Source organism: Loxodonta africana, chromosome 20, assembly GCF_030014295.1.
Source record: "Loxodonta africana isolate mLoxAfr1 chromosome 20, mLoxAfr1.hap2, whole genome shotgun sequence".
Lineage (NCBI taxonomy): Eukaryota > Metazoa > Chordata > Mammalia > Proboscidea > Elephantidae > Loxodonta > Loxodonta africana.
Window position 1 is genome coordinate 80,806,014 of NC_087361.1, and position 27,640 is coordinate 80,833,653.

General features: G+C 35.7%; 1 protein-coding gene across 1 annotated transcript; it reads left to right on the forward strand.

Annotated features, from left to right (window-relative positions):
- Positions 1–1,583: 1,583 nt before the first annotated feature.
- LOC100666453 (coagulation factor XIII B chain) lies at positions 1,584–25,483 on the forward strand. The gene is made up of 11 exons (XM_003410351.4): positions 1,584–1,647; positions 5,256–5,456; positions 7,405–7,590; positions 8,733–8,909; positions 9,298–9,474; positions 12,168–12,347; positions 12,436–12,621; positions 14,052–14,234; positions 17,287–17,478; positions 18,254–18,436; positions 23,641–25,483. Exons 1-11 carry the CDS (start codon positions 1,584–1,586, stop codon positions 23,856–23,858), a joined length of 1,947 nt encoding a protein of 648 aa, XP_003410399.2. The 3' UTR covers positions 23,859–25,483.
- Positions 25,484–27,640: the final 2,157 nt, after the last annotated feature.

Consider the following 27,640-nt stretch of genomic DNA (forward strand, 5'->3'; position numbering starts at 1 on the left):
AGTTTAAGACACAGCCTGTGTGCATGTGTAATGCAGATAGACAGGCAATGCATACAGATAAGTTTGCTTAAGTATTTAGGGGGGCATGTATAGATATTTGAAATTTACCTTGAAATGTGTCAAAAAAAAAGAAAGAAAAAGATGGCTGGATAGATTGGTAAATATGTGATTTAAAAGTTAGTGGTAGGATCTAGGTGGAGGGTATGTTTGAAATTTTTCAAGTTAGAAAATTATTGAAAAATAAGCAGAGGTCGGTCATATTATGTCCCTAAGCTGCAATTCACGTAAATGTCCATGAAAAGTAGAATAGGTAGATGCTCTGTGGCATATTCACACAATAGGATAATAGAGAATTATCTGCTACACCTCAAAATATGGACAAATCTCACAAAAAAATTGTTAAAAGAAAAGAAGCTGGACATATACCATATAGTTTCATTTATGTAATATAAACCAAAACCCACTGCTGTCAAATTGATTCCAACTCATAGTGACCCTATAGCACAGAGTAGAACTGCCCCATAGAGTTTCCAAGGAGCATCTGGTGGATTTGAACTGCGGACCTTTTGGTTAGCAGCCATAGCTCTTAACCACTACGTCACCAGGGTTTCCTTATGTAATATAAAACAAGGCAAAACTGATCTAGGATATTAGAAGTCAAGATACTGTATAACATTAGGCGTGGGGTAGGTAGCGATTGGAAGGGTGCTGGTATGTTTTGTTTCTTGTTTTGGGTACTGGTTTCCCAGAAGTGTTCAGTTTGTGAGAACCCATTGATCTGTGCATTTATGGTATTGCTTGTTTCTGTTAATATGCTATATTTCAATAAAGAGTTCCAAAATTGGGATAAAAATAGCTCCCACCTCACAGTATTATTTTGTAGTTTAAATTAAAATTGATTAGAATGTAAACTCCAAAAGGGAAGGAATTTTAATCTATTCCTTCACTGCTGTATGCCAAGACTAGAACATGGCCTGGCGCACGGTGGACATTCAGAACATTTTTTTATAAATGAATAGTAGTATAGCACAGCGTTTATCTCATTGCCTGCCACAGAGTACAGATTCTAAATATTACATACTATAATAATATTACTCTATCATTGCTTGAGATGGTTAAGATCATATTCCTCTTTAAGCAGTGCAGCCTAGACCACACCATATTTTAACATCAGAGATCTGTTATCTCAAGTTCCTAAGTTCATCTCTTCACTTGATCAATGGTAGTAAAGAAATCAATGGCCACAAGTGAACTTTACCCTGTGGGCTTTCAGTTGTGAAATAAAGCTGAGAATTTACTGTTTTTGGTATAGTCTGAGTTAATTATTTATGCTGCTACTATGTCCTTACCAGTTATCATGTTCTTATTGGACTCTGGCATGAAAAATAATGCCAATCAATATAGTTGTGTTATTTTAGCATTATTTGAAAATATTTTAAACGAAATAAAAATAGCTCCCACTTCACATTACAAAGGGATTTAACAGATGTTGTAAATGATTAACTTTCTCAAGAGAAGTATTCTGTACTTAATGAGGAGTTCATAGTGCTTTAGAATTGTAAAAATCAAGCAAGCCATTGAAGATGATGTCCAAAGACTTGGCTTTTATTGTCATATTAATCATCTCCGGAGAACTCTATGCAGAAGGTAAAATTAATTCTTAAAATTCTTTGCTCCCTAAAAATATAAATGGAAAGCCTAACATTCATACAAGTTGAGTTATACTTTTAAAATCTGATATGCCAATTTTATAAAAATAAAATTCTTATAACTATAATTTCTTACAGTAATTAAACAGGCTTTTTCCTTTGGGCAAAAAGAGTAAACTATTCTTATAATAGCATAACTTTGAAAAACTAAAACAAACCTTTGCATTTCTAGGTTTTGGGGGTTAGGAGACAAATTCTAAGTACTTTAAAGAATTTTCACTATTTAGGAGTAACATTTTAACCTTAGTTCTAATTTCATACTAGAATTCATTTAGAACGCTAACAAAATTTGAATAATTTTAATTCTTTTCACAAGGTAAGCTTAATGTAGAAAGTTTAAAAAGCAAATCAGAAAGATGTTTGACTCTTGACAGTATGATTTTCATCCTAATGACTTACTAATTGGTTGAAGTCATTAAGGAGTAGTTAGAAATTGATAATCCAAAGACATTTCTGAGAATGAAAGTGGACTGTATTAATACTTATGCTGGAACAACCGGTGTGCACCAGGACTTTCCAAGCAAACCAAAACCTATGGACACCCGCGCTATCAGAAATATTTATATGCAGGCTGTTGAGTGTGTGAGATTCATGTAAGGTGAGCGTGAGAGTGAGAGGCAGGCAGTGTACAAGTGTGGGTTGCTTAGAAACAGTTACCAGTGTTATTAGTCCGTAGGGTTAAGAAGCCAGGTAGGTTATTAATCACCAGCAAGAATGGATATACAGAGTAGGAAACCACAGCAATAAGACTGTTCTAATATAAATACCTTAGGGAATTTATTGAAATAAAATACGCAACAAATTATGATTGACTTTTAGTTGAATAATTTACTACAAAGTTTCTACCAAAAAAAAAAAAAAAAGCCTGCAATTAAAATTCTGGGAGTGAAATACGTGGAATTCAACTTATTTGATACATTTAATTCCAAAATAGGATAATTTTTACATGTATAGTTTCCTTTGATTTTATTTTTCTCTCTAAATAGGGAAGAACCAGCAAATACAATCAATATTACAGAATACAATATTACAGTATTCTAGCTAAATTTTCTAATTCTTTTACCTCACACACACACACACAAAAGATAATTTGCTTAAGACAGGGACTATCGTTATTCCCCTGCTTCCCACAGCCCCCTTGGGTCCTCCCCTTTGGAGTTAATTATACTTCTCATTTCATGGTGCGCAATCATCATTGGCCTATGAAAACACTCACTATTGTTCTATTTATACATTTTTCTCCTTTATCTCTGATCCCCAATCCCATTCTGCCTCCCTTCCCCCCCCAAAGTGGGGCCCATTATTATAAGGTGTTTAATATATTCTTAAATATGTAACAGCTTTGGAAAATATGAGTCTTGTTTTGTGTATGTGTTTTACAATCCCAATAAAGGGAGCTTGCTATAGATTTTATCTTCTGGTTTTATTTTTACTCATTACTATTTGAATACATTCTCTACGTTGCTGAATCTACTTTGTTGCTCTTAACTGCTGCATAGTATTTCGTATATTTTACTTATTCACTCTCCGAATGATGGAGCTGTTAACCACTAAACCAAACCCATTGGCTTTAATTTTAGTCTAACTCATAGTGACTCTATAGGACAGAGTAGAACTGCCCCATTGGGTTTCCAAGGAGTGGCTGGTGGATTTGAACTGCTGACATTTTGCTTAGCAGCTGAGCTCTATAACCACTGCACCATCAGGGCCTGTTAGTCACACCTAATTCTCTCTCAACTATAAATTACTCTGAAGAGAATACTGTTGTGTAATCACCTCATCTTCTCTGTGAACGTTTCTTTGACCTATGTTTATTGATAGATTTCGAGTGAACTTGTGTACTTAATTTCTGTAAGTACTGACAAATTACTTTCCAGAATAGTTGTCTCAAGTTACAGTTTCTCCAAGAGGGTGTGGGTCATTGTCCCATCACCAACACTTCAAATGATCCAACTTAATTTCTTACTGCTGGTATAAGTGAAATACCACCATTGGGTAGCTTTGACAAACAGAAATTTATTTTCTCACAGTCGAGGAAGTTTGAATTTTTACACCATGACTTTCTTATACCGTGACTGTTGCTGTTTCCTCCCAACACAACACTTAACAGGTGGTTCAAGAATTCCCTTCTTTTAAGCCCTTTTATGATTTTAAGGTCTCCAACATAAGGGTAGAAATTTTTAAGTAAATTTTTTAATTGAAGTATAATATACATAGAAAAATGTAAAAATCTTGATATACATCTATAAATTTTTAGAAAAGTTTACACCAACAAGAGAAAGATATAGAATATTAGCAGCACCCCAGAAGCCTTCTACAGATCCTGTCTCGTGTTACTCCATCATTAGCTATCCTTACTTCTGTTGCCATGGATTAGATTTTCCTCTTTTAAAAATGTATGTAAATGCACACAATATGTATTCATGTGTGTCTGGCTTCTCTCACACATTATGTTTGTAAGATTCGCCATTCATTCTTATCGCTGTGTTATATTCCACTGTAGGGATATTATAAAATGTATTAATCTTTCTGCCATTAATGAACATTTAGGTTGTTTCCAGCTTAATATGAATTGTGCTGCCATGAACATACTTTTTCATGCCTTTGGGTGCTTTTTAAGCTTTCCTATTTTGTGATATAGTATGTGCATGTCCTGCTTTAATAAATAGTGTCAAACTATTTTCCCCTAAATGGTGGTACCAATTTATATTTCCACTTACAGTAGTCTGAGAGCTCCAGTTTCTCCACATCTTTGCCGATATTCAGTATTTATTTTGTCTTTTTCATTTCAGCCATTCTAGTTGACACATAGCAGTACTATCTTGTAGTATTTTGAATTTGTGTTTCCCTGATGACTAATAAACTTGAGTACCTTTTACTAGCTTTCTGGCACCTTATATTTCCTGTTTTGTGAAGTGCTTACTCAAGTGTTTTACCTTTTTTTGTTAGTTCTCTGTCTTTTATATATTAAAAAGCCATTTATTTCAAAATCTTGAGGAGAATTTGACCTACTCTAGAACTGCGCAATTGAAAACAGTGGCTACTCACCACATGTGACTATTGAGTACTTGACATACAGCTTGTGCTCTAAGTGTAAATACATGCTGGATTTCAAAGACTTCGTAAGAAAATAGTTTGGATGCATTGGGTTAAAATGTATTATTAAAATTGACTTTACCTGTTCCTTTTTATTTGTGTAAATTTTCCTACTAGACATTTTAAAACTACACAAATGGCTCAAATTATATTTCTATTGGACAGTGCTGTTTTACAAAATTAGGGAAAGCTTCCCCCCCCCCCGAAAAAGTAGCCTGCCTAGTTTTCTCCTGACTATTAGGTGCTGGGGCTGCTGGCAGATTAATTCCGATTGAAAAAGAAAAATAATGTTAGAATTTTCACAAAAGCACTTTAAAAAGATAGGTAATAAAAAATAAGTCCTAATTAAAGTGTCCGCAAGCATGTTTAAAGATATATTGTGACTTCACTACAGATTTTATGGTTTCAGATATCTTTTTCAATTTTCAGCTTTATGTTTACTTATTTCAGAGAAGTCCTGCCATCTTCCTAGTGTAGAAAATGGAAGAATTGCCCAATATTACTATACTTTTAAAAGCCATTACTTTCCAATGGGCATAAATGAAAAATTGCCATTCTTCTGCTTGGCTGGTTATACAACTGAAACTGGGAAACGAGAAGAAAAAACCACATGTACAACAGAAGGCTGGTCTCCAGTACCAAGGTGCTTCAGTAAGTCAGCTGAATGGGTCGATACCATGTTTTCAATACTCAATTTAATTTGTAAAAATGAGGGCCTCATAAAATATGGAAAGTAAAAACTATTGTTACATTATCTTTCTACAAATTGAAGGCATGTTCTACAATTCTGCAAATAATTCCACATTAAAATTTTGTTTTTCTTTACCTGTTTTAATAATAACCTGTGACAAGAAGAATAATTACTGAGATTGTTTTATTTATCACATTTCAAGAAGTAGAAACTCAATTGAGTCACTTTACGTAATAAGGAACTTATTATAAGGAGCACTGTGCATAGGAAATTAGGAAAAGGCCTAAGACGTTGGCATCAGAAAGTACAAGATCGTTACTGTAGTGTTTTATCACTGATTGGTAAGGCTCACCTCTTCTTTGGGTACCTGCTTCTTCTCTCATAATACCCATGAAAAATCTTTTTTTTTCCCCTGAACTTGAGTTCACATTTGTGAAAAGAGAATCAGATTGACTCATCTCATCATTTCATGTCAGATTATGCTATAGGCCTATCAGTTGGCTTCGTGAGCTAAGAGTTCCTCTTTTTTTCAGAATCAAGGGCTTTGGTTAAGTCAGTTTTACGTACAAGAGATTACTGCGACTGATGCATTCCGTAAACATACCATTTGGATAATAATTCATTCTATGATTTGAGGACAAAATGTAAAAATAAAAAAGGCATTGCACTTTTAGTATTAACATAAACCATAGACTAACTCCAATAAATAGATCTCATTCATCACCAGAGCATAAAAATAAGTTAAACATTTTAGGTGTATTAACTCTTTTAGCTTGGAGAGAAGAGCATTGATACAGGAGCCAGGAGAGGAGAACTCAAGTTTAGCAGTGGAGTGTAATGTTAATACAGAACCTCTGCAGTCAGGTTGCCTGCATGTGAATCCAGCTTGACCACTGTGCTGTGACTTAAACTTTCTGAACTTAAGTTTTTATCTATAAAGTGGTGTTGATACTTCTGCTAAAATGGGACAGTTCTCATAAGTGCATACCACACAGTACATATAACTAAGCTACTCGTAACCCTGGTGGTGTAGTGGTTAAGTACTACGGCTGCTAACCAAAGGTCGGCAGTTCAAATCCACCAGAGATCCTTGGAAACTCTATGGGACAGTTCTACTCTGTACTGTAAGGTCGCTCTGAGTTGGAACGACTCGATGGCGATGGTACTCTTAGCCTTAGAGAAGAAGTCCCTTAACCTTCTGAACTGATTTGCTGGTGAGGATCTAACAAGGGGACCTATAAAAATGATATAGCTTCATACAATGCTAAGATATTTTTTGTTATTTAATACGTCATTGTAACAATTATTTATTTAAAAAAAAAGAAGTCTATAAACATACAGGCTTTGAGTTACCTGTCTGTGATTCAAACACAGTCTACACGGACTGGCTACCAAGTCTTACTGTGAAGCTAGGTGATTCCAAAATATTTGCAGTGAGAATGATTGAACAGTTTACACATTAAGGTGTTTGCAAAATAATTTCACATACCTATAAAATAGGTATGTGCTTTTGTATGTGATGTTAGAAAGTATCACAGTGGGCTTAATATTGGGAAGTAAATCCAAAATAAATTATTTTGTTTGCTATTAATGACAATTGATTAAAGGAAGAGCCCTGGATATATTTTCTAAAGGCATATGTGTTAGGTGGTAAAAATGAATATCAGAACTGAGATTTGTAAATATAAAGAACATCATTGTTAATCCAAATCCATTTTCAAAAAAAATAGATACAGGATATTTCCAAAATTAAATGAAGGAATTCAGAGGTGGAAATTCTCTTTTTCTCTCTTTCAAATTCCAACTAAAAGTAATGTTAAACCTTTTTCCTAATTTTACACCTTCTTAAATGACAAGGGTGGTTTGATTATTGAGTTAAGCAAAGAAATACGCATTTTTTTGCCTTAGAAAAATGCACCAAGCCTGACCTGAGAAATGGTTACGTCTCTGATGTAAAGATGCTGTACAAATTTCAAGAGAACATGCGTTATGGTTGTGCTTTGGGATACAAAACCACTGGAGGGAAAGATGAAGAAGTCATTCAATGTCTCTCCAATGGATGGTCTTCTCAACCAATTTGTAGAAAAGAACAAGGTATGTGTTTAAGAATCATTTCCTGAAATTGAAGGTGAAGGCGTGTGAGGCTCATACTTTTTTATTTTGGTATTTGATTTAATATAACTTATTTTTCATTATGTCTGTAAAAGCAAGAAGTTGCTATTATATTATTCTCAAATGTTAGCTGTTTTCCTTGACCCAGTGGCTCTCAACCCCCACAACATACCTACATCAGCAATTTTCACTTTATTAGTAAAAAGAACTGGAGAGGAATAAAATGAAAATTTCTCAATAAAACTGTTTCTTGCCACATATATAAATTGCTATTAGCTTTATTAGAGAAGAACTTGAGCTCAAGCAAATTATTTTATACTGTAGAACAATGCTGCTGCTGTTGTTGTTAGGTGTGGTCAAGTTGATTTTCAATTTGTAGAGACCCCATGTGACAGAGTAGAATTGCCCAGTAGGGTTTCCTAGGCTGTAATCTTTACGGGAGCAGATTGCCAGATTTTTCTTCCTCAGAGCCACTGGGTGGGTTTGAATCATCAACCTTTTGGTTAGCTGTCGAGCACTTAATCGTGACACCACCAGGGCTCCTTAAACCAATATTAAATATACTTAAAATAATATGATAATTTGAATACACATACCTTCTTAGTATGTTGCCAGATATTTACATTGTGCAAATCCACAGGTGGCACATAAGCAAATAATTGTCACTGCACGAGCCTTCATTTGAACTGTGGCCTTTTGTCAAGTACAGTCAACTAGAATGTTAAGAGTAGAAGGCTGTGGAGTTAAGCCACTAGATGGATGAAAAAAAAAAAGAGGGAAGAGAGAGGTAAAGGCAAACTATTTGCAATTATGCTAAGGATTGATTCTGCTGCAGAATCTTAAGGAAAAAAAAAACCAAACCCATTGCCGTCGAGTAGATTACTACTCATAGTGACCCTGTAGGACAGAGTAGAACTGCCCCATAGAGTTTCCAAGGAGCCCCTGTGAATTCAAACTACCAACCTGTTGGTTAGCAGCCGTAGCTCTTAATCACTATGTCACCCCCAAAAAAGTTTCCATAATCTTAAGGTTCCATGAAAATACATTTTGAGATTTCTTTTTTAATATTCTAGGTTTAGTGATAAGGTTTGTAAAATAAATAACGTTAATTTTTTTTTTTTAAGAAACATGTTTGGCCCCTGAATTATATCATGGAAATTATTCTACAGCACAGAAAATATTCAAAGTGGGTGATAAAGTGCAATATGAATGTGCCACTGGCTACTACACAGCTGGAGGAAAGAAGACGGAGGAGGCAGAATGTCACACACACGGATGGCCTCTCACACCAAAATGTACCAGTAAGTTCTCATTTTGAACGCAATCTACTTTCACTTTGAAAACTTTCTCTCCTACAGAAGTATTTATCAGTTGTCATGTTCACTATGTTCCAATTTTCATATATATATATTTTCCTTCCGGTTTTATTGTTTATAGTAGCCCCCTTTGGTCATTTAAAGCTCTTAAGTAGGAAAAATTCCTTTCAGCTCACGTAATTAAATTAAGTCAGTTATATTTAATATTATACACATATCTATATATAATTAATTCATATGCTTTTTATTATTTCAGATTATGGAAAATGTACTAATTTCTATTCCAGATATAGCGTGTAAGTAGTAAGTGAATTTTGTCCTAGCAGAAGAAATTAAAACATCTTGGCATCCTTATTCATTCTTTCGTTCTCAGAATTAAAGTGCTCTGCTTTAAGGTTAATAGAAAATGGTTATTTTCATCCTGTAAAGCAAACCTATGAAGAAGGAGACGTAGTTCAGTTTTTTTGTCATGAAAATTATCATCTAAGTGGATCTGATTTAATCCAGTGCTATAATTTTGGTTGGTATCCAGAATCTCCTGTATGTGAAGGTAATTACTGTTATTATTATTTATTTCATACTCATAAAACTAATCAGCTTTAATCTCTATGAGCTCAGAAAACAAAGTGTCTTTGGTAATATCTAATTCCTGTCTTGGGTGCTATTTATTTTCATTAATAAATCAATGCTGTTTTCAGCAATCTTTAATATGTTTCCTCCAAAGAAATCTTGTTTGATATTAGTTAAAGAGTAGATGTGTCTTTGACTTATTATATTTTTAAACCCCTTATTATTATAATGAATAGCTTTCCTTACTGGAAATGAGTCAGTCTAGTGTACCCTAACTTTGGGAGGACACCTTCTCAAGTGACCACATATTTCCTCATGTGAAAATACAGTCTCCAAAATAGTGGGGTAGAGATCAGAAAGAAGTCAAAATTAAAAGAGCGGTCATCTATCAAGCACAGTTCAAAAATATAATAGCTATCATTAAGTTCCATCACTGGATGTGTTCAGACAGGTGGTTTGATTACCTGTCTGAAAGACACCAGTTCCATAGTTATTTACACACACATACAATGTGATAGGAAGGATCTCCTGGGCTAGCTGAGGAAACAAATATGAAAACAAATACTTGATACAATGTGACAAATGCCATAATAAAGTCAGGTACAAAATGCTTGAGTAAACAGATTTTCTGCTTAGTGCGTATTGGGGTAGCATTCACAGAGGTGATGGATAATATTTGAACTGGGCCTTAAAAGATAAATGAAGGCTGGGAAAAGGAAAGGATTTGACAGCCTCTGGGTTTTTTTTAGTTTTTCTGTAACACAAGAAACAAAGCTATTGGCAGGCAGGAGCAAGAGGAGAAGTAAAACTTAGAAGAGAGTGGTGAAGATTTGCAATAGGTGCTGGGAGGAATGAAAGTGGGAATTGACTAGAGACATGCAATAGGATTTCCCTTACTTATCGTGATCCTATGAATGTATTGAACAATAATTGTAGTGGCTTTATGATTTTTCAGTCATGTTGAACAACCTTATTGCTGTCGAGAGGCAGATCGTTTGCAAGTAATCTGTAGCATGTTATTTCAAAAATAAATGGCAGATCTACTTAAAGGCTACTCACCACTCCTGTTAAGGTTGTTAGGTGCTGTCAAGTCGATTTTCGATTCACATTGACGCCATATGACAGAGGAGAACTTCCCCATAAGGGTTTCTAAGCCATAATCTTTACTGAAGCAGATAGCCAGGTCTTTCTCCCACAGAGCTGTTGGGTGGGTTTGATCTTCCAACATTTTGGGTAACATTCGAGCACTTAAACGCCATGCAACCACCCCAATCACTGAAAATTGGACAGTATGCCGACATGCCTGCTATTCCCTATACTAAATAATCATATTTACTATAACTAGTAAATAGTAGGAGAGACAGTGTGGGAGGCTGAATAATGCCCTCATCTGTCCATGTCTTAATATCTGGAACCTGTGAATGTTACCACATACGGCAAAAGGAGCTTTGCAGATGTGATTAAAATCAGGATCTTGAGATGGGGAGATGATCCTGGGTTATCTAGGTGGGCCATAAATGTAATCTCAGGTGTCCTTATAAGAGGGAGGTGGAGGGAGACTTGACTGCAGAAAAGGAATAGAGCACGTGACAATGGAAGTAAGAGGTTGGGGTGATACGAGGAAGAGGTCATGGCCTGAGGATTACCAGCAACCTCCAGAAGCTACCAGAGGCAAGGAAATTAATTCTCCAGTAAAGCCCCCAGAAGAAACGCAGCCTTGCGAACACTGACTTCGGCCCTGTGAAACCGATTTTGGACTTCTGGCCTCTGGAACTATAAGAGAACAAAATTGTATTGTTTTAAGCCACTAAACTGTGGTAATTTGCCATAGCTGCAACAGGAAACTAATACAAGGCTTAAGAACAGGAGATTTGAATTCAAATAGACATGGGTTCAAGAATAAATCTGCCACTTACTAATAATTCTTAAATTTTAGTTTATTTATCTATAGTACACACGCACACACACACAAAAAATTTTTTTTTACACAGGATAAATAATAGTCCTTACTTGATACAGCAATTCTAGAATTAAAGGAGATAATGAATGTATAATGTTTGTTGTTTAGCTTTCTACTGCTATATAACAATGTTACCACAAATTTAGCAGCTTAAAACAACACACATTTAGTGTTTCACAGTTTCTATGGGTCAGGAGGGTAGACACAGATTAGCTGGATCCTCTGTTTCAGGATCTAACAAAACTGCTATCAAGGTGTCAGCTGGGGCTGCAGTCTCTTCTGTGGCTTGACTGGGAAAGGGCCTGCTTCCAAACACATTGTCACTGTTGGCAGCATTCAGTGCTTTGCAGGCTGTGGGACTCAGGGCCTCAGTTTCTGGGTAAATGTCAGCTGGAGGCCTCTCCATTTGGCAGCTCACAATGTGGCAGTTTGTGTCTTCACAACCAGCATGGGAGAGAGTCTTTCAGGAAGATAAGGACTACAATATTATGAAACATAATTACATATTCATAATTATATACACAATATTGTAAAGACCCTCAAGAGGACAGGTACCACAAAAGGGAGTGAACACTAGGAGGTGGGATCATGGGACCCTTGCTAGTGTCTGTCTAACATACTCGTTATGGTGCTTGGCACAATAAAAGTGCTTGTTAATTTTTAACTATCATTTTTGTATTTATATGACTAAAAATGCTAAGTTTTTTCTTAAGGAAGAAGAAATAGATGCCCTCCTCCACCTTTGCCTCTAAATTCCAAAATTAAAAATTATTCAACAACATATCGTCATGGAGAAACTGTCCGTATACAATGTGAGCTTAATTTTGAGATCCAGGGGTTAGAAGAAATACGTTGTGAAAACGGAAAATGGACAGAACCTCCAAAATGCATTGGTTAGTAACATCTCAAGTAAAATTTTCCTAAAACAAAATCTGCATGTGCAGCTAAATGGTCTCTGCTCTTTGGATCGTACCTTTTCAGAACTGAAGGAGAAGATCGCCTGTAAGGAACCACCTCTAATTGAGAATGGTGGGGCAAACCTACACTCTGAAATGTATTACCATGGGGATAAAGTGACCTATAGATGTGAAGATGGCTACCATATCCGTGGATCAAATGAGATAACTTGTAAACATGGAAAATGGACACTTCCCCCTGAGTGTGCTGGTATCTATGCTACATTAACATCAATAGCTAAGCCTAGTGTGTAAAAATTTTCCATTTTGTTTATTTAATCCACATAATCATAGCAGGAGGAAACTGCTTGGAAACGTTAGAAACAAATTAATACTGCATCTATTCTGCTACTTTCTTTGTATACGGAGGCAGCATTTTAGCCGACCAAAAGGTTGGAGGTTTGAGTGCACCCAGAGGTACGTTGGAAGAAAGGCCTGGTGATAAAAACAGGACTTCCAAAAAATCAGCCATTGAAAACCCTGTGGAGCACAGTTCTATTCTGACACACATGGGATTGCCACAACAGCAACTGATGTTTTTTCAAAGAAATGAGAAACTAAACATTTTTGAATGCATATTAATGAGAGGCACTACCACGTCAGCTGTTTGACTCCAAGACCTATGAGCTTTCAATGGCAGCCCAAAAGTGATGATGCACTTCACTTCTAAAGAAAATAAGGGCATGCTGGATTGGGTGACTGGCTACGAGAACATCCTAAAATATTAGGGTAGAGTTCTCTGTTCCTGACTTCGGGTCAGTTTTGCCGATATTACTTTAGCTGTTATGAACCTGATATCGTTCTAAGACATGTCCCTGGTCTTCCATTTCACTTCAGGACACCAGCAGGCAACACTGTCATTCCTAGATGCTACCCTTCCTGTCATCCTTCTCTTTTCTTGATCAGATCCTGGAAAGATATTCACAAACATATTAACAAGAATATTTATCGCATAAAGCAAATGATATTACGATGCTAAAGAAATAATATTACCAGAGTAAAAGAGAGACTTTAAAGTGAAAAAAAAAATGGAAATTTCATCCATGAGTTGATTGGTAAAATTCCTCTAGGACAAGAATGAGAAGGAAAAAATAAAAGCGAATTATGTCATAGGACAGTTTTAGAATTGACTGTGATCATTAAGCAGTATTTCCCTTTCTACACATTTTCAGAATGTCCGTATCATAGTTTTTTCAAATCCAAAACATGAAAAAAACGCTTACTTGTTCTTAGGCTAAACATTTGCTGTTTATTCTTGCTTAGTAAATTTTTAAGACATTTGCGCTATATAACATTTCTCTCATTTCTGATGAACTTATGAGTCAGTTGTCCTAAAGGATATAGTGCGAGGATTGAGGAGTCCCTGGTGCAAATGTTTAAGCACTCCACTACTAAGTGAAAGGTTGGTGTTTCAAACCATCCCAGAGGTGCTGTGGAAGAAAGACCTGGTGATCTGCTCCTGAAAGACCACAGCCTCGAAAACTCTATGGAGCACAGTTCTAGTCTGTGGGATTGCCAAAAGTCAGATTCAAAATTAAATGTTTTGTTTGTTTTTTTTACTTTTTTGTACTATGGGTAACCGTATTATGTCATTAGGTAGCTATGAATTCATATTGATTTTAAAATAAACCCTTTTTTTAGAAAACAATGAGAACTGTAAGCCTCCACCTGGTCTAATAAATGGGGCTATTGTTGATGGGTTGTTGGCAAGCTACACAACGGGATCCTCAGTGGAATATAGGTGCAATGAATATTATTTATTGAAGGGCTCAAAGACATCTCATTGTGAACAAGGAAAATGGACATCTCCACCTGTTTGCTTGGGTAAGACAGAGAACACACTGTATTTCCTCTGCTATTACATTTATATTTTATGTGATTTTCTTATAATGTTTTATAACATGGAAATGATTATTTGTATAAATGTTTTCAAGTGCCCCTTCTCCCCCCTCAGTTCTTTAGGCAGAAAATTCTTAATACCTTAAGGTTTAGGACTACATTAGTCCTTTCCTTGTTGCTTTTTTGTGTTATCTTTCTCCTAATTGAAATTTTCCCTGTACTATTTCCCATAATGTCTCTGCTTCTCTTGTACTCAGACTAAGAGAAGAATAATCAATGGATTCTTTCCTTGGTAGAGCTTATTATTAATAGCTCCTTTGTTACAACTTCCTCACATAAATGACCACTTTTATTATATCATCTTGATTATATAAATATGTGTTTCTAAGCTATCCTGAAGGTATTTTGGAATAAGGCACAATACAAAAATTCCATGTTTCAAACGGAGAATTGAGGCGGTTATCAAAATGGTTATTTAAATTGCGATAATGATGAGAAAATAATATACACCTCCCATCTTAAATCTATATGTTTGCCTCAGTTTTTAGCTTTGCTAGCCAGAGTTGTATTTAAAAGCCTTTAATTTGCCCTAGTTGCTATAGATCCTTGAACATGTTACACTGTGACTTTTACAAATAGGCAATGACATGATAAATGTCCTGTAAGTTAAAATAACCATTTAAAGTATTAAAAAAAAAGTATTAGCATTTCAAAATTACAAAAGCAAACCGTTGTTATTTACCAAAAAGTTAGTAAATAAATAGAAGCAAGTAGCAAAAAACAGAAAATGTTGGTAACCTTCCTTGAAACAATTGTTAACTTAGACAGTGATCTAAACATTTTACTATGTATATACACAACAAAAATGCAGAATTTATGTAACTTGCATTTTTTTTGCTTAAAAACATATGAACATTGTTTAATATACTTTCACATTACCCTTTTCAATGGCTGCATAGGATTCCATAGTGCAGATATGCCATAATTAAACTAGTCACTTTACTGATGAATGTTTACTTTTTCCAACACCTTCATATTCCAAACAGCACATTTTTAAACAAAATATTTATACATTTTAAAAAAACTTTGTTTTTTAGTTAAACATCAATTATATTTATTTTGTTATTTTTTAAATTTTCTAAAGTGGAATTTCCGAAACAAAAAGATTTGATTTTTTTTCTTTTAATTGCAAAATTGTCCTTCAAAAAGTTTATTCTGATTTATACCCCTCTCGTTACTAAATAAATGAAGCCGTTTTCTTAATCTTTTTGTCAACTTTGCATTTTTAATCTTTGTATTTTTTATAATCCAGCAGACAAAATCATTTTAATTTGGTTTATTTAATTATTAATGAATTGGACATTTTTTTAAATTTTCAGTGTCCACTGGGTTTTCTTTTCGTGAATTGACTGTTCAGTTTCATCGTTTTCCCATGCTCATTGTAAGAGCTACATCTATATAAATTACATTACCCATATGTGACAATCATATATATTGAAAATTTGTTTTATTTTCCTTTTATTTATGGCCATTTTTAATATTCAGGAAATTTCGTTTTTAAGTCTTGAGCTCTTTCAACCTTTTCTTTGGTGGTTTTTCCTCTTAAATTATTCTTAGGAGGCTGTTCTCATTCAAAATCAGATACATCTTCCTCTCTATATAGTTTTTTTTTTCTATTGCTCATATATTTTCACAAGGGTTTTTGATATTAAGTATCTGTTGATGTGATTAATACTGCATTGAGTGGAGGTATAGTCATCTCTGAAGGTGGAAACTGGGTTGAAACAGGAGTGGAAAAGCTAGTGATAGAACAACCACTTAAGAAATACCAAGCTTAAAGAAATCTATTATTGTATATTTGGAAAAATTGCTTCAAGAAATTTAGGCTTGCTGCTAATAAATCAAAGCAAATATTGAGTGGCGGTAATTTTATTGTCATTATGGAAGAGGAGAGAGCTTTTGTGTATCTCATTTGTCCTTTGTGATTGAAAGTACTATCACTCCAAATGTTCAGAACGTTGTGATGAGAGGTAGAATTTTCTATCTGTGAATGATTATTTCAGACATTATGAACCTCCCTAACCTCTCCTTACTGTTCTTTCCCGCTCTCACTCTTCTCCAGCCACTCTGGCCTTCTTACTTTGCTCAAACAAGCCAAACATGCTCTCACCTCAGGGCCTTTGCACTGGTTGTTTTCTCGCCTGGAATGTTTTTCCCTCAGAAAACAACATCGTTCACTCTCTACCCTCCTTCAAATCTGTGCAAATTGTCATTTCTTATTTAAGCATACCCCAGCACCTTACTTAAAAGTGAGCCACCCTTCCCCCAGCCCTTCTGAGAGCTCTTCCCCTCCGCTTCTCTTTTCCCCATCTATTTTATCATCTGTTATAGAAAAAAAGATAAGCTCCATGAGGGCAGAGATCTTCGTTTGGTATATCATTGTATAACAAGTGACTGGAACACTGCCTGGTAGAGTATATGCGATGAATATACTCTAAATTTCAAGATTTTTATTTTACAGAAAGCAAATCATGATTAACACAATTGGTTGGTGGCCTTAAACTATAATTTCAATATTTCAAGTTAAGTGGTTTTAATTTATGATATGCTCCAAGTATCTGAGAGGCATAAGCATTTTGCAATCAGTTGCTCCCCTGGAGGTTGGTGGTTTGAATTCACCCAGTGGCACCACAGAAATAAGGCCTGGCAATCAGGTTCTGTAAAGATTACAGACAAAAAGACCCTATGGGACAGCTCTACTATGTTACACATGGGTCTGCCATGAGTTAGAACTGACTCAATGGCAACAGGTTTGGTTTATAGACAATAAATTACATATATATGCATATATATTCATTTGATAGTAAGAAAGTATATAGTTTATTACGTATATGTGTGTGAGGAGCTTTAATAATGATAAATGCCAATGATTATAAAATATTGTTCTTGATGGCTTTCATAATTTTTATTTTTAAAATATATGACTTGTATGTTTGTCAGATGAGTGAAGAATTTAAAGAAGCATTTTGTCTTTCAGAGCCATGTACTGTAAATGTGGATTACATGAACAGAAATAACATAGAGATGAAGTGGAAATATGAAGGAAAGGTCTTACATGGAGATTTAATAGATTTTATATGTAAACAGGGATACGACTTATCTCCAACCACCCTGCTGTCTGTGCAGTGTGATAGAGGAGAAGTGAGATATCCTCTATGTGTTAAAAAAGGTGAAGCAGTAATGTTTTCTGACAATTTCTTACTTATCGTTAACTCCCAGCTGAGTTGAAAGTGTAAGGCCTTAAACAAGTCACTGCCAGCATCTTCTAATCTGTAACAGGGACAACGGTTCAATCAGTGTCCAGTCACCGGATGCACTTGGAGAGGATGACTATGATAAGACATTTTTTAATTCTAAAAGCCAATTTTATGAAAGGGAAAAAAATCAAGAGGTTTTATAAATATCACTGGACTATCGAAAAATTGATCACCCCCAAAGAAAAGCCATGAAAAAAAAATTGCTTTCCTCAAGGATTCCTAGGGAGCATTGTCTCAGAAAAGGGCTGATGCAGAGTTGGAGACTCAGGAGTGGAAAGTTGGAGAGACCTGCTTTACTCTCTAGGCAGTGTTGTGTACTCCCTGGACATTGGGGCAATTAGTTTTTTTAAAAAGAAGAAAGGAAGTGAATACCTACGGAAAGCATGACTTAAAGGAGCCTATCACAGCTTGCATTTTGGCTAGACAGAAAAGGTATCAATGGAATGCATGATTATTAACACTGCCGTAGTTAAAAAAATTTTTTTTGAAATATAATGTGAGATTCTAATTGTAATAATACATTAGTATGACATTATTTCAGAAATGCTTGAAATCATCCAAAAATATTTGAGAACTGCCTTAAAAATGCTGTCACATAAAAGATCTCATTTTATTTCTGTCACAGTTGTAAAAGCACAGGATGCTTGTTATAGCAATTCATTTTATACTTTAAAATTGTTTTTTCAGAATATAAAGGAATATGTACATCTCCGCCACTGATTAAAAATGGTTTCATTATTAGTTCTGCAACTGGCACCTATGAAAACGGTTCCTCAATAGTATACAGATGTTTTGATCACCATTTCCTACAAGGACCTAAGGATGCCTACTGTTTAGATGGAGCATGGACTACACCACCATTGTGTTTAGGTATGTACTTCTAAATTTTAATGAAGGAAAACTTTATATTATTTTCACTTTCTGCCCTTTGAATTGATATAACAGTAATGTAACTTTTAATGTGCTGTTTTTATATTATTTTATTGGTGTTCCTGTTTAATTACTGGTTTCCATACTTTCTACTAAATCGTAAATACCAAAAACAAAACAAAACAAAAAAACCCAAACCCACTGCCGTTGAGTTGATTCCGACTCATAGCGACCCTATAGGACAGAGCAGAACTGCCCGACAGAGTTTCCAAGGAGCACCTGGCGGATTCGAACTGCCGACCTCTTGGTTAGCAGCCATAGCACTTAACAACTACGCCACCAGGATTTCCAAATCATAAATAACTGCAGTCCAATTTACTCTAACAAAAATTTATGAAGTGCAGATCTTACATCATGTACTGGTTTGGAATGGGCTGCAAGATAAATAAGCCATAGTGTTGTGGGTAAACATGTAACAATTATCATTCAATATGATTGGTACTATGGAAATTTTAGCTTGAGGTGATGCCATGTTCTTCCGGAGTAACTCATCCTATCCTCTCATTGACAGCTAGTGTAGGGGCTTGTCGTGAATTGCCACTGAGTCAACTCCAACTCATGACAACCCGCGTGTGTGCAGAGTAGAACTGTACTCCATAGGGTTTTCACAACTGTGACGCTTCAGAAGCAAATTGACCAGGCCTTACTTCTGAGGTGCCTCAGGGTGGGATTGACCTGCCAACCTTTCTGCTGGTAATCAGCGCTGAATTATTTGCACTACCAATTAGGAGCAGATGGTCTCAATCCAATTCGAGACTGAGTTTACTTCAAGCTTGTTTTAGACATTTGTTTACCCTTACTAATAGAATGTGGCTCTCCAGGGTTCTCTACTGAGAGTTTGCTCTTATACCAAGGCTCCTCCTAGTTGACTGGCTCTGATATTACTGGGAGACTGCAAAAGGCACTGTGTAGCTCTTCATTCACTTTCTGCATGGCTCCTTATCCTCTCCCTCTGCACAGGTCAAGAATAGGCAACTGTCTCAAAGGAAAAGCCAGTGCAGAGTATCAGGTTTTTTTCTCTACACCAACTCCCATCCCTGGTGTTCTTGGTTCCTCAAGTCCTGCCTGCCTTGGCAGACCCAAACACCCATTTTTGTATCCTTAACTCTATGAGCCTTCCAAAAGCTCGCTGAGTCTATGCCTATTTTTGGACATTCTCTACCCAGTTTCTAAGCTCATGCTAAGAAACAGCAAATACCCCAAAAGGAAATGGCACATAGAATGAGCTTTGTCCAGGACCTTAGCTCCTTAAGTGCTGGCTGCCTTAGAAGTTCTCTGATGCTTTGAAATTTTTTTGTGCACATTTTCTAGTTCATGGTAGGAGTGCTGATATGCTAGAAGCTTTTACTCTGTGGTAGTTGAAAGCAGAAGGTCCATAATCATTTTTTTTTTAATCCTAATTAAATTTTCATTGAAAAAGGTATTTGCAATGAATAAGTTGTTGATCTGGCAAAATTCTATCAGGTGCTTTCCAGTGTCCTTTCTATCACTAGGCTCATATTTTCCAACTACCATTCCTTTGTGTCCAACTTTTGCATTCCAATCCTCAGTAATTATTGATATATCTTGATTGCATGTTTGATCAATTTCAGAGTGCAGAAGGTGGTAAAAATCTTCAATTTCTTCATCTTTGGCATTAGTGGTTGGTGTGTAAATTTGAATAGTAGTCATATTAATTGACCTTCCTTGTACAAGTATGGATATTATCCTAATACTGATGGTGTTGTACTTCAGGATAGATCTTGAAATGCACTTTTTGACAATGAATCCAACATCATTCCTCTTCAATTCATCATTCCTGGCATCGTAAATCATATGATTATCTGATTCGAAAGGACCAGACCAGTCCATTTCAGCTCACTAATGCCTAGGATATTGATGTTTATCCATTCCTTCTTGATGATTCCCAGTTTTCCTAGATTCATACTTTGTACATTCCACATTCCAGTTATTAATGGGTGTTTGCAGCTGTTTCTTCCCATTCTGAGTCATGCCACATCAGCAAATGAAGGTCACGAAAGTTTGAGTCTATCTATATCATTAAGGTCAGCTCTACTTTGAGGCAGCAGCTCTTCCCCAGTCGTATTTCGAATGTCTTCCAACCTGAGGGGCTCATCTTCCAGCACTATATCAGACAATGTTGTGCTGCTAGTCATAAGGATTTCACTGGCTAATTCTTTTCAGAAGTAGACCACCAGGTCCTTCTTCTTAGTCTGTCTTAGTCTGGAAGCACTGGTGAAATTTGTCCACCATGGGTAACACTGCTGATATTTGAAATACTCGTGGCATAGCTTCCAGTGTCACAACAACATGCAAAGCCACCATAGTATGACAAACATATCACCGGATGGAATACATAGGAATCAAATCAATGACATCTGTGGAAAGACAATGGAGAAGCTCGATATCATCAGTCAGAAAAAGACCAAGGGCTGACTGCAGAACAGACCATCAATTGCTCTCATGCAAGTTCACCTTGAAGCCGAAGAAAATGAAAACAAGTCCACAAGAGCCAAAATATGACACTGAGTATATCCCACCTGAATTTGGACACCAACTCAGGAATAGATTTGACGCACTGAACATTAATTATCGAGGACCAGAAGAGTTATGGGATGATATCAAGGAGATAATACATGAAGAAAGCAAAAGTTTATTAAAAAGACAGGAAAGAAAAGACCAAAATGGATGTTAGAAGAGACACTGAAACTTGCTATTGAATGTAGAGCAGCTAAAGCAAATGGAAGGAATGATGACACAAAAGAGCTGAATAGAAGATCTCAAAGGGTCACTCAAGAAAACAAAGTAAAGTATTATAATGTCATGCGCAAAGACCTGGTGTTAGAAAACCAAAAGGCAAGAAAACACTTGGCATTTCTCAAGCTGAAAGAACTGAAGAAAAAAATTCAAGCCTAGAGTTGCAACATTGAAGGAATCTATGGGCAAAATATTGAGTGATGCAGGAGGCATCTAAAGAAGATGAAAGGAACACACAGAGTCACTGTACAAAAAAGAAGTATAGTCAAGAACAAATGGTATTGAAGAAAGAAGTCCAAGCTGCACTAAATGCATTGGTGAAAATAAATTGTTTTATTGACAATGCGAAGACATTTGATTATGTAGATAATAACAAATTATGGATTACATTGCAAATAATGAGAATTCCAGAACACTTAATTGTGCTCATGAGGAACCTGTACATAGACCAATAGGTAATAGTTTGAACAGAACAAGCGGATACTGTGTGGTTCAAAGTCAGGAAAAGTGTGCATCAGTGTTGTATCCTTTCGCCATACTTATTCAATCTGTATGCTGAGCAGATAATCTGAGAAACTGGACTATGTGAAAAAGAACGGGGCATCAGGATTGAAGGAAGGCTTATTAACAATCTGTGATATGCAGATGACACAACTTTGCTTTCAGAAAACTAAGTGGACCTGAAGCACTTACATATGAAGATTAAAGACTACAGCCTTCTGTGTGGACTACAACTCTACATAAAAAAAAAACGAAGATCCTCACAACTGGACCAATAAGCAATATTGTGATCAATGGAGAAAATATTGAAGTTGTTTCATTTTACTTGGATCCACAATCAATGCCCATGGAAGCAACAATTAAGAAGTCAAACCATGCGTTGCGCTGGGCAAATCTGCTGCAAAAGACCTCTTTAAAAAGCAAAGATGTCACTTTGAGGACTAAGGTGCACCTGATCCAAGCCATGGTATTTTTCAATCGCCTCCAATGCATGTGAAAGCTGGGTGATGAATAAGGAAGACCAGAAAAAAACTCATACCTTGGAATTATGGTGTTGACTCAGAATGTTGACTATACCATGAGCTGTCATAGAACAAGCAAATCTGTTTTGGAAGGACTACAGCCAGAATGCTCCTTAGAAGCAAGGACCGTGAGGCTTCATCTCATGTACTTTGGACATGTTATCAGGAGAGACCAGTCTCTGGAGAAGGACATCATGCTTGTAAAGTACAGAGGGTCAGCGAAATAGAGGAAGCCTCTCAATGAGATGGATTGACAAGTGGCTCCAAGGATGGGCTTAGTCATAGCAATGATTGTGAGGGTGGCGTAGGGCCAGGCAGAGTTTCATTCTGTTGTACACAGTGTCACTGTGAGTCAGAACCAACTGGGTGGCACCTAACAAACAACAACAATTAAATTTTCATGCTTTCAGAACAATGACATTCTAAATGAAATAACTAACCTCATTTTCAAAACTACTTTTTCGTGACTCTAAAGATGCTAAAGAGTCTTTTCAATAACTATTTTCCTTTTTAATGCTGTCTATAACACTTCTAGCAATGCATCTGGTGCATGGATGACTATTTGTTTTACAAATAAGCTTGTTGATGTATTACAAGAATGTAATTGATATGCTTTATTAGCAACTTTCTACGTTTTTACCTATCTCAGAATCTACTCCTTAGTGCTTAGTTACCCAGGAGGCAAATAAGGACACAAGCCACCCCGTATTCTGAAATAATTTGATATTTCATACTTCTAAAATACCAGTGTTTCTAATCATGGAAAAGATCAAAGAAGTTAGTTGGATATCCTAATAACATACTTAAGGTTTTTGTTTTGTTTTAATATTAATGCTTTCATGCTTAGCATTTTAAAACTTAAGCCAATCTTAATAGTTCTTCGTAACTGGAAGCTTAAAAGAAGAAACTGTCAACCACTTGGGATGGCCTCAGGCCATGAGGAGTTCAGTTAATGTTGGTAATCTAGCTGCTTTCTACATTTCCACAAAAATGTTTGTCAAGTATTTTACTTTAATTTAATAAAGAAGGGGAAGAGGAAAAATAGTAATAGTTTCAGTGACCAGTATTAACTGTCAGTGCTTCTGGAAAACACTTTTTGTGCGTGTGTGTGCTAAATTTGTAAATCCTAATGACACAAAACTAAATGACCAGCAGGACATACACTTTCTCCAAATCCAGGACAACTGAGGTAAATGGCAGACTGTTTTCTGTGTAGTTTGAACATATTATCTGACTCCAATATTAATCCTAAATAACTTATTTGCCATTCTCATACCTGGGAGTTTTTTAGATTATCGTGAGTAGACAACACAATGGTTCCTGTAAAAACCAAGATGTATCAACATTCTTTTTTTTTTTTTTCAGAACCTTGCACTTTATCTTTTGTTGAAATGGAAAAGAATAATTTACTCCTAAAATGGAATTTTGACAACAGACCGTATATTTTCCATGGCGAGTATATTGAGTTTCTTTGTAAAAGAGATACTCACCTAGCGGCATCATCTATTATAGGACCTGAACTGAGAGTACAGTGTGACAGAGGAGAGTTAAAATATCCCAGGTGTATTCAGAGAGAAGGGTAAGAGGAGGCTTGCATCTACCACATTTTTTTTTTCTGTCAGATTGTTATTCAAGGGATTCATTACATTACAAATTTCAGATACTAGGCTCTACGGGATACTTATTTTATGGTTTTGGAAAGACAAAAAGTCATATTTTCTTTAATTTTTCAAAGATCTAAGCAAACTACTAGAATTATTAATTATTTTAACAAACTTTCTTAGTTGTCTGAAGTTAAAATACTGTTTGCCAATTGACATTTACGATACTTTGGCAATTGGGTAAATACATTGATTTATATGTGAAAGATACTTAGATGTGGAAGAGTTAACCTCCATGTCCTGAGATAAGAGAAAATTACATTTCTCCCCCTTCCCTGCATAAGCTCATGCGTAACTAATTAGCACTGGGGAAAAAACTGTATAAACTGTTGTCCTGAGAGATGAGCATATTAATAAGTGATAAAAACTGCGATATTTATTTTCATAATCACACTTGTAGATACAAACTTAGAACAACTTACCGGAGTGTTCTTCATATGACAAATTTTTAAAATATATTTTCTACTACTTGATGAATGGAAAATATTTGTGTTCTTTTCTTAGAAAAATAATAAAAGAATTCCATATGTAAATCATTTTATACAATCAGAGTTTTACCTCTTTCGAATACATCATATAAAATAGAAATTATACCCTGTATATTCAACTACAAATATTTAAAAAATAACTAATGGCAAAGTGTATATGATACTGCTTTAGCAATTGTGAAATGAACTGTATTAACTACATAAAAGCAGCTTTTTAGGTACTCTGACACTCTAGGAAAAAATATTCATAAGATACACAAGGTAGAAAAATTTATATGTTATTTTAGCAAGTTTTAGTATATGTTGGTTTTCTCACTTCTAAGAGAAAAAAGAGTAAATAGACAAGGTCGTTAAAAAAGAGAGACAAATAGTAGAGGTTTACTAGATTTTATATGTAAACAGGGATATGACTTATCTCTGTCCACACCATTGTAGTAAATGACATTGAGATTTGAAAAAGGAATGGGTGATATTATTACAAAGTATGGCTACTTTCTTTTATGAGTACCTAGTTAAAGCAGTTGCTTGTTAAATGAAGCTTTGAAGGTGTGAAATTATAATAAATACCTGACCAGAAATGGTTCTTGTTTTAAAATCTCTCTCTCTTTGAATCAAGGATTCTCTCTTTTCAAGAATACTTAAGGACGTAAAATGAATGGCAGAAAGAATAATATTTCAACACATCACAAAATCCTTTATAAAACATAATTTTTAGAAGAAAAATGTTGAGCTAAAAACACATAGCTTTTTAATTACTTGAAAATTTTAATCTAAATTGATTATGCTGGCTATTTCCTTTATTTTTAAATAAAAGCCAAAAATGTTGTTGTTTCATTTCTAGTTTGGATGATTTGAGATGTAACCTAACCTTTAATGTATGCCCTCCATTTGTTAAATATAGATCAACATATTTTTGTTACCCTAATGCCCATTTACTGGACTATATTGTTGTTTTCAATATATGTACAAATATATTGCATTTGCCTTTATCATCTGCATTAATATTAGGATTTTCTATTACTTTTAATTTATGTCAACATTAAATAACCAAATACACTAGAGATAAGACACTGTGCATAATATTAGAAGATTTACTTGATTAAATGAGAGATGACTGCTCTTCAGCCTTTGTAAATGTAACTACTTTTTCATTGTGGTTCCTATAACACTGAAATTTGATATAAATTAAATACCAGTAGAAAATCATCAGTCTTTTTCAGTCAACTTATCAGCCTATCGATTAATGAATATTTATTGAGCAGTTGGTATATTCCAGGACACACGGTAGGTAGTGCAGGATTCAGAGATGAATAACATTCAGCTCTTTCTTTCAAGGAACTTATAATCTAGTAGAATAGGCACACAGGCACTCATGGTTGCAAATTCAAATGCTAAAGGGCCAGGCATGTTACGTGGATGATGATTGTGGAAGATCTAGTGGTATTTCTGGTGCCATGTTCAGTTTAACGTGGACAGCTACTTCCTTGCTCGAGGTGAATAATTGTCATGTGGGACTATGCACCAAGTTTTGCCATATATCCTAATTTGTCAATTGTGAAATCTACTGATTTTTATACACAACATTAAGAACTAAACATAAATCCTATGGGCAAGGATCCAGTGGGGCTCACAAGCCTCCAGTTTGTAAACTCCAAATGCTAAATAAACAAAGTATGGTAAGTTCAACATGCAAGCATATATTAGGTAAAATGGTGGCACAGGGAAGACAGCAAGTAACTTTTTTGGTCTTTGAGTGGGGCACTGAAAGCCACCTGAAAAAAAAATAAATCTGAGATTTACAAGCCTAGAAAAGACATTCCAAGTTCAGGGAACAGTACATGCAAAATCATGTATTTATTGAGCATATACCATGTACTAGGCATTATGATAGGACTGGAGATACAGCAATGAATAAGAAACACGTTGTTTCTGCACTTATGGAGCTTGTGTTCTCAAGAGGAAGAAAGATATAAAACAAATAAGACGATATGTGCCAGAAAAGTTACTGTTTTGGCAGTGAATGCCAAGGCAAACAGCCTTGTCTAGGATGCTCAAAAATTGCTTCTCCCAGCAGAGGATATGTAGACTGAGAGTTGAAAAGAAGAAGGAAAAGCATTTCAGGTAGAGGAAGGATCACGTGGGGAAAAACACCAAAGAACATACTATTTCCAAGAAGTTTATTGAAATCCAATACGGACTGAGCAGAAAGAGTGAAGAAGAAATTGAACAAGGTTAACTTGGAGAGGTTGGATGGTGAAGTCCTTTGTAGGCTAGATGAAAGATTCTCGAAGATTGGTTGTGTGTCAAGTTGGCTAGGCCATGATTCTCAATGGTTTGGCACTTATGTAATGATGCAGTTTGGCAGTTATATAATGATGTCGTTACCCTTCGCTTTGTGATATAATGTAATCACCTCCATGATATGATCTGATGTGATCAGCCAATCAGTTGGAAGGGGAGTTTCTTGAGGGTGTGGCCTACATTCAATATACATGGGCGTTCTGGCAAAGCTCACTGGCTTCTTCTTGGTCTGGTTGCTGCACCTGGCTTGTCATCATCTGACATCTATTTCATGGGACTTGGGCCAGCAGTCTCCCGTATTATCTGCCAATCTTGGATTCGTCAGCCCCTGAAGCTAGGTAGGTCAGAAGAAGCCTCCAGCCTGACATTTGACCCACAGACTTGGGGCTTGCCATCCTCTAGAACCACGTGAGCCATTTTCTTGAAATAAATCTCTCTTTCTTTCCCACCCAGATGGGAGTGCCAAGGCACTCTGTAGATATATAAATAGTTGCCGTCGAGTCAATTCTGACTCATAGTGATCCTATAGGACAGAGTAGAGTTGCCCTATCGAGTTCCCAAGGAGCACCTGGAGGATTCGAACTGCTGAGCTTTTGGTTAGCAGATGTAGCTCTTAACCACTATGCCACCAGTGTTTATACACACACACACACACACACACACACACTTTGCCAGCTTTGCTTCTCTAGAGAAGCTAGCCTAAGACAGGAAATTACCAGATGAAATGACATGCTTATAGTGCTGACTGCAGTATGAAGAAACTGGACTTAAGCAGGAAAAGTATAGGCACAGGGAAAACACTCAGGAAAATAACACAATCATCCAGGCAAGAGCAGGAATGGTGTCAACTGGACAAAAACAAGAGATAATTAGGATATAAAATCATGGAGACTTGGTAATTGATTAGATGTGGAA